At 39.5% G+C, this 12,199-nt stretch overlaps 1 protein-coding gene across 2 annotated transcripts in view; it reads right to left on the reverse strand.

Annotated features, from left to right (window-relative positions):
• The window catches only part of LOC127451929 (neurexophilin-1-like), a 53,883-nt gene extending 43,309 nt beyond the window's left edge, over positions 1 to 10,574 (reverse strand). For both annotated transcript variants that reach the window (XR_007899165.1, XM_051717005.1), the window contains exon 1: positions 10,145 to 10,574. Coding sequence is in view for 1 of the 2 variants with exons in the window: in XM_051717005.1 (XP_051572965.1) it covers positions 10,145 to 10,198 (54 nt within the window). In the remaining variant the exon portion in view is untranslated. The remainder of the gene's footprint in view (positions 1 to 10,144) is intronic.
• Between the last annotated feature and the right edge of the window lie 1,625 nt (positions 10,575 to 12,199).

The following is a 12,199-nucleotide window of genomic DNA, read 5'->3' on the forward strand; positions in this document are numbered from 1 at the left end:
GGTGGCGCTAGTGTCGCAGGAGTAACATACTTCAGCTTTAACAACTAATATATTTGTAATAAATAATTTTATATTTAAGGAATTAAAAATGAAGTGGGCACCATGGGGGGATCATAAGAAAGGCATTACTCTATTTGCATCCAGCCTTGAAGGTTTTGCCAACAGATGCCTATGTCACACCCTAATGATGTCAGCAGAGGACATCTTCACATCCCGATGAGGTCATTACAATGCTCTGATAGTACAATAACCATCTGTCTGCTCCCACAGGTGACAGATGTCTGTTCTTCAGATAAACTAGATGTGGCACTGCATCCATGAAGAAACCCATGTTTGTCCCTATCTACAAATCTGTCTACAAAAAGTCCAAAACCTCCTCAGACACAAACAAATCTGACTTCCAGGGTCTGAAATGAACTTTTTAGTCGACCAGCCAAGGTGGCTGGCAGATTAATTTTTTTTATTTTTTTATTGCATTTTACAAGTGGATTTTACAGACATGAGAGACAAATAAACAACAGTGTAAGCATGTTTAAAAAAAAATTTGTTTAAATAATTGTATTGTTTTTGTTACTTATTAAATATTTAAAAGCCAGATTATTTTCAGATTGTCCACTTACTACAACGAAAACTCACTTTGTATTTTAAACTACATCACTATGGCCATATGAACGAGTGAGTCTCATGAGCCTTAAGTACACATAACACAGTAACAGTTCTTGGTTTACTTGGAGTGAGTAAATTCATTTAGTCAGCTCCAACTGATTTATAAGCCTTTTGGATTCACTAAAAAGAACCGGTTCAAAGGAATCCTTTGTTTGGGAATCGATCTACGTGTAAAATTATTTTACAAACTGATAGAAAGGTAAAAGCACCCACCAGAGTGGCGTGTGACGCTGCGAAATTAACCGGCCAAATCTACCCGCATTTGGTGCTTGACGGGTGTTAATTTTGGATCCTGCTGTCTTCCTTTCCAAGCTATCCTTTCATAATCATTCCAGCAGATTGATTGAGTTAATTGAAAACTGTGAATAATTGAAAAATTTAAAATTCTTCATATTGATTAAAATCCACACTGGAGGTAAAACTTTAAGCATAATTTCAATAAATGTTTTAATCAGGTGACCTTTGAGTGATGAAGTTGCTCAAAGAAAGACAGAAAAGTGGAAGAAGCCTTAGATTTGAAGTTAATTATTTTCCTTAGTGCATGGAAATGTAGACTTGTGAACTGACTTGCCAACACATTTTCAGAAACCATGTCATCTTCATGTATTTAAATAATAAATAAATTTTTATGAAAATATGAATGTAAAACAGCTTATAACAATAGTCTAGAATAATGTATATGCATCGACACATTTATTCCTTTAACTATCCCTGAGATACACATGGTACTTCTGTCTGCTTGTTTGTCTATCTATTTAGTGAGGAAATGTGTCAGACAGAAATTGTAAAATGTTATTCTGTCACTCTCGTGATTATATTGTAATAAATGAGCTGCATGTGAAGTTTGCGCTTTTCTGACAACAATATTTATATTTTAAATGCTGATTGTCTCAAGCAGATGGTTTTATCTTTGGCCTGAGACATACTCTTCACAAGTACGTGAACGCAGATGCTTCCTTTGCTATGCAAACTTACTTTCATGCATTGTTGCGTTCCTTTTTGTCAGAGTGCAATTCATAATGCAACACAAGTACAAGTTGCATTCTCAGGTCAGCTACTATTATGGTGGTGCAACAGTTTAAAGAAACTCTTGCTGAGAAAGTTAGATCTTATAAACATGTTTATATCTATCTACCTGAATAATAACCAATCCAGCTTAATGGTCTAGACATTTAAAGGTGCACTCAGTAACTTTTGTCTTTGTGTCTTCTTGGACACTGACACCTAGCGGCTTGGATGCAGCATCATTTAAAATCAATAATTTTCAGTTTCAGATGCTATTGTAGAATTTTTTTATTCACAGTCAGTTATAATTACTTTAATCAATGAGTGAAAATGTCAAATAACAGGATGGTTACTGAGATTAAGCGAGTAGTATTTGGCTGGTCATGTGATTCTGACATGGCAGCCCCCATGTGTGGACCCTCTCCATGTAGAATAAAACAGCTTTTATAAGGTTGGACTGGATTTGATATGACTGGACTCTTCATTTTAAAGTGAGTGGTCATGATTTCCTACATACATTACAAAATGACAATTAATGTCTTTAGGAGTTAAACTTTTGTAATGAGGAAAAAATTACTGAGTACATCTTCAAAGGTAGCTCTATCTTTAGTACTGAGGCTTGTTCCTGCCACATAACACAAAAGCACGTTAAGTACAGTACGTATGATGTGACCCCATGCTTGCAATGCGTTGCCCAAGAATTTGCATTTGCGTACTTGAGTTTAGTATTTTTCTGGCCAGTCATGACCTTAATCACTACTGATTATAGAGACTGGCAAAAAGGACAACTACAAAATCCACCTGTTGCCTTTATGCTTAGAATAACGTAAGCTTAGTCACTAACACAATCCTCTTCATTTGTCTCAATTAAACATTCCTTAAATATTTATGTAAGGGCATTTAACAGAGAGGTAATTAAAAGAGCTGTCACCCATTTTGAGTGTTGACTTAATAATCTATGCATAGAAGCAGTGCTATTTAAATTGTCTCATGCATTTTTCTGCCTTGGATTGTTATCTCCAAAGGGGAAATCTTGCTTGTGAGTGCCATGTCAATGATGCCCATCTCTGGAGTGGAGGTGGGCAGAGAACCTACATGGGCTGCACCAAGGGTCAGCCGGGCCGTGCTTATGCATAAAATCAACAGTGTTTAACATACCACACAGGCAGACTGTTTAATGAAATGGATGTCCTCAGTAGGGTTATGTGTGTGAATTTCACAGTGTGAGTTACTATTCTTTATCCCTCCCTTTGGTACTGTGGTTTTGCCTTTCAGAAATCTCTGCGATTTGTTTGTTTTTCTGTGAGTGCTGTCTCAAGATGAGCTGTAGGTTAATCTAAAGGACTTTTCTCAGAATTTCCTTGTATGGTAGGTCCGGCCAGACAAGGCAGTAGACTGTGAGGGTAGGGAGAGGCCTTGTTCAACAGGTTGAACCACAACATATTGTTTTTTTTTTTTGGGATTTAAGCCAATCAGAATTGTCCCTGAAAACTAAATGGGTTTGAAAGAAGAAAAAAAATCAGCTTTAACCCATATTGATCATTGTACTGTACATGCATTTGTAAGGGTGTGAATGTGTTTGTATTTTTACAATTTCCATGTATGCCAAAACCAAACCTTACTACTAGGGTGACCATATTCTGGTTTTCCAAAAAGAGGACACCTTTTTTTTTCTTCACCGGGGTGGGGTGGAATAATAGGGTTCAAAACAGTTTTACTACGAATGCAAACTTTAATACAGTGAAAAAGACACTCTTATTAGCATAACATATATATATATTTCCAACATTCTTTTGAATGTCCATGTACTAAAATAAAATATATGATGCCAAGAGTGTACCTCCATTAACTATTACTATTAATTTGGCCATGGAAAATGAAGCAATGTGATAACAATTGTACCTGGTCACAAAAAGTAGTCCGTTCACCTTTTGCTGACTCTTTAGGACAATTTAGGGATTCTCTTTTGCATTTAAATCCAGTTGTCATTCCCAAAATTTTGCAGTGTATATATGGCCAGATTTTAGATGTTTATATCCAGCGCATTCATAAGCATGAATCTCAATGGTGGCGCGCATGAGTGCAGCGGCTTTTGGCTCACCAGCATGGTGCTTGTTTTTATGTATGTTCTAGTGTGTGAGTTCATCTATGCTGAGTTTTGTCAAGCAAAGCAAGTCTATAGCCGGCAGGAATTGATTAACCTTGGATTTATGCTTCGCAGAGCTAATGTGTGCTTCTAAGTCACTTGCATCTTTATTAGCAACTGACACATAAGGGCCAGCTTTACATGTCATACATTCTGCTTCCCACAGATCTCGACATGGAAGAAAGCATGGGAATTTTTTGTGCAAATCTTCTGTAAATTTGCACTTTTGTTTGGGCATTGTTTCCACTCAGCTGTCATTTGCTGCTACTGTTAAGCAGCTGTTTGATGCCGAACACAACAGTGCTTCGCGCATTCGCGGAGAGATTGACAGGCAGGAATTTTGCCAATAGTTGCTGCAAGCCTCTTACAATCTACCAATTGGTGTGCGAGAAGACGGGACTTACAAAGAGGGGTTAAAGCAATGCAAATATGCACGCACACAAAATGAAGTATTAGACCAGATGCACATCATAATGCAACTAAAGCCGAATACCGGACATTTTCGCAAATTTAGAAATCCCGGCCGGACGCTTTTTTAAGGTCCGAAAAAGAGGACATGTCTGGGAAAAAGAGGACGTATAGTCACCCTACTTACTACGTGCGTAGACAGATGAACAGGAGCTGGATTTTAATATTGCCGTTTAGTTCATTTTCCCTCATGACTGTGTAGAAAGTGGACTGCTTGCTCTGAAAAATGACATCTTGTAACTGTATTAATTTAATGAGCTTGTAATGAGAATGATGCTGGGCCAATATCATCAGCATAAACATGTTTAACGAGGTAATTGCCTGCAATAAGCCCTTGACTGTGTGACATTGTTCTGTGGAGTAATCACTTAAATCATCACAAAAGGAGGTGAAAAGATTTTAACTTGTATTAGACGATTGATGCCATAAGCATTTAAAGTAATTTTATTATTTTTGTTAAATTAGATGTTTTACAGATTTATTCAGTTTACAGATTTGTTCAGGTCATGCACACACTACAGCTAAATGTTGTCACTCCTCTTCTGAGTGCTTTTTCTGTACACACAAATTTGATTATGTACATGAGTGACAACCACATTCTACAACCAAATTCACTCCTGAAAAATCCAAGTAGTGACAACAGCGTTTACATTAAATCTGCATAGTGTATACAGAACCGAAATGAACAGCTAGTCGATAATGCAGAGATGCCACTCTCTTTTGGACACTGACAGCTCGTCTGAGGTTTGGTGCTAGAAAATCACAGTAACAGCGGTACGTGTCTTGAATTACTGGAAAATTTTGACACCAGTCTGTCTTTCTAAACTAAAGTTTCTTCCACCAGCCCTGCAGTCTGGGGGCAATCCATACAAATACAGTTTAGAGAAGGCACGCCGTTCAAAACACAGCACCTGTCTTGACGGCAGGATACTAATGGCTGCCACGACAGTATGTCTCTGGTTGATAAAATTACTCAGGTCAAAAATAGAGAACATCAAATTGGTTAAACCGTTTGCATTCATGTTTCTTGTTTACAGCTGTGAGATGCCAAAACGTACCGGCAGCTATGGTTATCACTATGTCAAACACTGCGATTTCAGGAGTGACTCCTGTATTCTGTACACACACAGAATGACAATTTAGGGATTCACTTTTGCATTTAAATCCAGTTGTCATTCCCAAAATTTTGCAGTGTATACATGGCCAGATTTTAGATGTTTATATCCAGCGCATTCATAAGCATGAATCTCAATGGTGGCGCGCATGAGTGCAGCGGCTTTTGGCTCACCAGCATGGTGCTTGTTTTTATGTATGTTCTAGTGTGTGAGTTCATCTATGCTGAGTTTTGTCAAGCAAAGCAAGTCTATAGCCGGCAGGAATTGATTAACCTTGGATTGCAATCCAGTGTGGCCATTACGGAGGACTTGCAACGGGCTAACAGTATCCCCGTGGACATAGCGCAACCTCCCGGGTCTACGTGGATTGTCAGGAAACAGATAAAGCCAACCACTAAAACTATCAAAACCTGGCCTGAGGGAGCACTATTCCAACTACAAGACTGCTTTGCAAGGACTGAATGGGACTTATTTAAACATCAGGACCTGGCAGAATATACACAAACTGTTCTGTTCTACATTGCCAGCTGTACTGACATCGTCACTGAGGAGAAGCGCATCCAGGTATTTTCAAACCAGAAACCCTGGATGACGTCAGAAGTCTATACTGTCCTCAGAGCTCGTGATATGGCCTTCAAATCAGGTGATAGGGCTCTTTACAGTACTGCGAGAGCAAACCTAAAAAGAGGCATCAAAGATGCTAAGCTGATCTACAAGAGGAAGATAGAGGACCACTTTACTAGAAACGACACAAGGAGGGTGTGGCAGGGAGTGCAGCATATTACAAACTTCAAGTGCAGCGCCACCACTGGCTGTAACACCAGCGCATCACTGGCAGAGGAGCTAAACTGTTTCTTTGCACGTTTTGATACGAAGTCTCCACTCCAACATACATCTCCTCCTGATACAGGAACCCAGACACTGACGGTACAGGAACACGAGGTGAGACAGGTGTTCAAGTCAGTGAATCCGAGAAAGGCTGCAGGCCCTGATGGAGTGCTTGGAAAGGTACTCAGGGCTTGTGCCTACGAACTTGCTGCTGTCTTTACAAACATTTTCAATCTGTCCCTGTCACAAGCCATCGTCCCACCCTGCCTTAAATCAGCCATTATCATCCCGGCCCCGAAGAAGCCTGTTGGAGACAGTTTAAATGACTACAGACCCATTGCCCTTACTTCTATTGTCACAATGTGTCTAGAGAGACTAGTATTGAGGCATATTAAAGCTAGCCTCCCTCCCACTTTTGACCCCCATCAATTTGCTCACAGGGCCAATAGGTCTACAGAGGATGCCATTGCCACAGCCCTCCACAAGGCTCTGGAGCACCTGGAACACAGAGGGACATACGTCCGGATGCTCTTTATTGATTATAGTTCTGCTTTCAATACTATCAGGAAACTCCTCCACCTGGGCCTCTCCGCTCACCTCTGCACCTGGATTATGGATTTTCTCACTATCCGCCCTCAGTCTGTCAGGCTCGGTCTCAACCTCTCTTCCACCCTCACTCTCAGCACCAGTCCCCACAGGGATGTGTGCTGAGTACACTACTCTACTGCCTCTATACATATGATTGTATCTCCATATACTCCTCCAATCACATAATAAAAATTGTAGATGACACTACAGTCATTGGACTCATTTCTGGAGGCAGTGAGTCTGCATATCATGACGAGGTCCGAAAACTGACGCTGTGGTGCTCTGAAAACAACCTTTCGCTAAACACAAAGAAAACTAAAGAACTCATCTTGGACTTCAGGAAGTGCAGAGCTGACCCCCCTCCTATCTTTATAAATGGAGACTGTGTGGAAAGAGTTCGCAGTTTTAAATTCCGGGAATCCATATACCTGACAGTCTCTCCTGGTCCACAAACATGACAGCTGCTGTTAAAAAGGCACAGCAGCGCCTGCACTTCCTGCAAGTCCTAAAGAAAAAACATCTGTGTCCAAAGCTACTGGTGGCCTTCTACCGCTCTGCTATAGAGAGTGTTTTAACATACTGCCTCACAGTGTGGTATGGGGGCTGCTCAGAAGCTGAAAAAAATCTCTACAGAGGGTCATAAACACAGCGCAGAACATCATTGGATGCCCTCTCTCCTTACTACAGGACATTGCAAACACCCGCTACTTATCCAGAGCAAAAAAAATTGTTAAGGACTCTTATCACCCCAGCCACCACCTGTTTGCCCTCCTGCCCTCAGGAAGGCGATACAAGGCAATTAAAATGCGCACTGCCAGATTCTTGAACAGTTTCTATCCAAAAGTCATCCAGTCCCTAAACTAAGGGCTATCTTGCACAATATATATATGATACTTACTGTGGACTGTGCAATAACTGTTTGAAACACTTAACTTGCACTTTCTTGTTTTACCTGCTGCATTTAGGTTTATGAATGGAATGTGATTATGTGGTTTACATGTGTGTATGTATTGTAGCACCACTGAGCAGTTTCTGACATTTTTTTGTATTTCGATGCAATGAAAATAAAGGCTTCTAAATCTAAATCTAAATCAGTTACTGATCAGTGAATGTTCTCCACTTCATGCTGCTAAATTTAGCTTATGGCACAGGGCACACATTTACAGAAAGCTCCAGAGTTTAACTGAACAAACGCTTGAAGGCTTTATTAAAGCAGGCTCTTAGATTCAATGAAAGCAGCTGAAAATTAAAGTTCATTATTAATGTGCTCTACATATCTATTAATAATAACTGCATAATAGTGTTTAATAAGGGATCATTCACAGATTGCTCCATAATTTATCACTGTCACACACCAAATGAATTACCCATGAAGCCCTATTGAGGCATACAAAAGTGTAAGCCATTTTCTCGCATCTGCCTCTCCCTCAGGTTTTAAGTAATGCGGCAGATAAATGATCAAATGCCGTGAGCTAAATAGGATAATTACATTATTAGTGTCTTGATGATGTGAAGTATGGTTATATATCTAAAGGTATGTACTGACAGCACTCTGCATGGGACAGGGGGCAAACCGTGTATGGTATTTTAATACATTTTATGAGTGTGCTGTTTTCAGCATATGTGAGGTTTTTTCTTTGCAATTATCTCACTTTTTTCATATTACAAAATGACAAAAATTGCCTTTGTTAAAAACCACTGCAGTTGAGATTGTGATGTTTCCTTATTAAAGTTTGACATGCCCAGTATTAGTAATGTTATTGGTATCTCTCTTTTGCCTCCAAGATAGGACTGAACTCTATCAAATCCAGACTTGGGTTTCAAATATAAAGGAATGTGACCTTATTAAGTTTCCTCTCACTGGCAGCCCTGCTCAGTTAATTACATAATGGTGTTCTGTAATTAATCAAGGGAAGATTTGTTATGATTATTAGTTGTCCACTCCCTTCTGAATGACTCTTAAATGGACAAAAGTAAGTAGTCAATGTGAGGCTTTACAGCGTGGAAGCTGGATTTACACTAATGCTACATACTACCAACAGTCACTGAATGTGGCATAATTAAAATCCACAAATAATCCAATGCTTTTTTTGTTGTAGTTTAGATTACAGAATCAGATTGTTTTCCCTTTTAATGACATCATTTTGTATCCATGCCAAATATAACAGGATTAAAAGGTGTCAAAGAAGTCATGAATTATTCCAGCTACACCATGGATCATTGTAACACAGAGGTTGCTAGAGGGGGATTAAATTTAGACTGCATTTGTTAAGCTATAACACCCTCACAGCAGGTGCATAAAAAACAGGAAGCCATACACAACCTATGCTCCAACTAAGCTATATAGACACCCCTGGCATATGTCATTGATATCAGCTGAGGATAGTGTCACTCCTACAGGAATTAATTTTAGTTTTTTTTTTTTGTTTTTTTTTTTTTTGAGCCAAGTGGATTTTGAGCGCAACTAAAATAATTACATTGCACAAGTGTTGAAGATAAAAAAAATAATAATAATAAAAAAAGTGTTTGTCTAAAAACTTATTTGCAAAATCACCTATTCAAGCATCTTAATTTAGTCATTCCAATAGAGCCTCACCTTCTGCAGATCATTTACTTTAGATAGGCTAGTTCACCCAAAACAAACTCATCCTTTACTCACCTGCATGTCGATAAAAACTTATGACTTTATTTAGCTAAATGTTCCAGCTTCTCTTTTCCATACAACAAACTGGCTGTTAAGCTCGACTTTCGTTTGGCATATTAAAACATAAATAAATGTAAAAGGTCAGGATTTGAACATCGGTCCTTTACCATTAGGAAGAAAAGAAGAAAAAAAAAATACCACTACAATACCAAGTCATTATTATCTTCTAATACTGGGATATATACAAAAGTTTAGCGTTATGGGGGGGGTTCTACTCACCAAGGGCACCAAGTGAGCCAGGACAGTCACCGGTGCCCCAAAACTGCATGACGCATTTTGTCCCCCTCACTTTTCTCACTATCTCTTGCACACAGCACAAAACGCATGGGACCCCTTGCGCGCGAAGCGAACCGTTACGTTCAAGGAACAGTCAATACGCGCTAGCGCGGGTCCATTTAGAGCTCGCGCCTTAAAACTCCCGCCCTCAAGTGTGAAGTGGACAATTGAAGGCACGAGCGCACGGTGGGAATACAGTTAACGGCCATCCCTTGGGCTCGCAGGTTACGTGCAGGTATGACTACCTGAAGCGCGGCCGTTCACACAGACCCCGTTCGGTTAATTAAACACAGTACTGTAACGTAATATCGCAACTTAGGCTTTATATCACACCCCAACCCCGCTTACCAAGCACGCTATCCCGTTGAGGAGCAGCAGGATGAAACTGTGGTCGGAGCGCATCTCGTCGGTCTCCTTGTATCGACTGCTCTCCGTTCAAGAAAACGCGGTTCCTCCGGTACCGTATCCAAAAGAGCCGAGACCCGGTCCCATTTCCAACAACAACAACTCTCCTCTCAGTGGAATCCCACCTGCTGTCTGTCACGGGAAATTCCCGCTACTTGGAGCGCGTCACATCAAAGGTGTGTGGAAACTGACAGAACATTTCATCTCTGCGATGAAAGATGAGACGAAAGCGTACACTTTACTCCGTTTAGTGTTGGTTTGTGAGGGAAATCATATTCGTTATCCGCGCTTTTGTGTGTTTGTGACGGTTAGGATCAGGATCCCAGTGCGCGAGCCTGACCGGAGAACAAACTCCTCGTGCGTCGCAAGTATCAGTACACGCAGACTGGCCGAGGGGCTCCTACACGCACTGACGTTTTAAGTCTCTCTCTCTCTCTCTCTCTCTCTCTCTCTCTCTCTCTCTCTCTCTCTCTCTCTCTCTCTCTCTCTCTCTCCCTCTCTCTCTCTCTCTCTCTCTCTCTCTCTCTCTCTCTCTCTCTCTCTCTCTCTCTGGTCCCCACCACAGGGCACAGGCTATTCATATCGGTCTGTCTGTGCTGATGCACCACAGTCCATACAGTAATAATTCGGCTCTTCCTCCGTGATCCTAGGTATTCTACCCTCCACCTAACTGGTAACTGGCCCTGGGAGAGCCCTACTGTGCATATTGAGATGCAATTTGTTTAGCTTTATTGATTTGAATCCGCGAGTCTATTATGAAATCCGATTCTCAATTGAGAACAATTGGTTCAATGCCACACTGTTGTCATGAGCCATAATTTATTTTCTTGTATGTCTTTTTCTAACCAAATGTGATCATTTCCTTCTTTTTATATGTCATTTCTGCTCCCTCTATCTCTATTTTTCTCTCTTTCAATCTTTGTTTTGTTTCTCTGTTACTCTGCTCCTTGATCTTTACATTTTGTGTCTCTTCAGGGTTTCGATTAGAGCATTTGACCCTATGCCTCTCACCACCCCTCCACCAAGCCAACACACTCCCACTTAATCATTCATAAGCTCACACACACTTCAGACACTCAGTATTTTTTTTATTTTTTATTTTTATTATTATTACAGAACAAGAACACTTACAACAAAATATACATACAATGATCACAGTGAACTCATTGATACAGTTATAGCAGCAGCAAAGAGTAAAATTATAAAGAAAGAAAAAACAATAACAAATAATAATAATTAACCAAATAAAACCAGGGGATAACTTAAAATGAATTAACAAGAGAAAAGGTTTCAGGTATTCTATACATTCGTTTTGCCTTTTTATTTCTTGTATCTTTTAGAGTCTCAATATCAGACACTCAGAATTAATATATGAGAGGGGATGTACAGTGACTTCACAGGGTCAAAGGTCGCTGGTGAATTGCCATGAGGCACACTCAGAGGACATTACAGGGCAGCAACAGAATGATTAGAAAGTAATTTCTACCTCAAAATATGCTTATTACAAAAACAGACCTTCAAATGGAGAGGGATAAAACTAGAAATTAGAAATTATATTTGCTAAAAGAAAATTACTTTATTTTCATGGCCATTAAGTCCCCCTCCGTATTCTCATCACTGTAATGCAGAAACAAATAATGAAATATTACTTAGATTGTAACATATCACCATTGAGAATAGATTATTTGCATGTTAACATGATTTTACTGTGATAAAATCACTTGCTAACCTTGCTAACTTCGCTGCCATGACGACATAACGCAGTAAAAACAAAATTTTAAACAACTTTACAGCTCAAATAATACACAAGTTTTAACAGAAGAAATATTTTTTCTTTTTTTAAAGAAAAGGAGGGACGAGTTGAAATACATGTTTATGGTAATCGAAATTATGCCACAAATGCTGTCAATTGATCTTAACTTGTATTGAACCCGGAATATTCTTTTAATGTTCATAAAATAGATTTTACTTTCTTTATGCAAAACATTTATTTATTTA

This window comes from Myxocyprinus asiaticus, chromosome 14, assembly GCF_019703515.2.
Source record: "Myxocyprinus asiaticus isolate MX2 ecotype Aquarium Trade chromosome 14, UBuf_Myxa_2, whole genome shotgun sequence".
NCBI classification, from domain to species: domain Eukaryota; kingdom Metazoa; phylum Chordata; class Actinopteri; order Cypriniformes; family Catostomidae; genus Myxocyprinus; species Myxocyprinus asiaticus.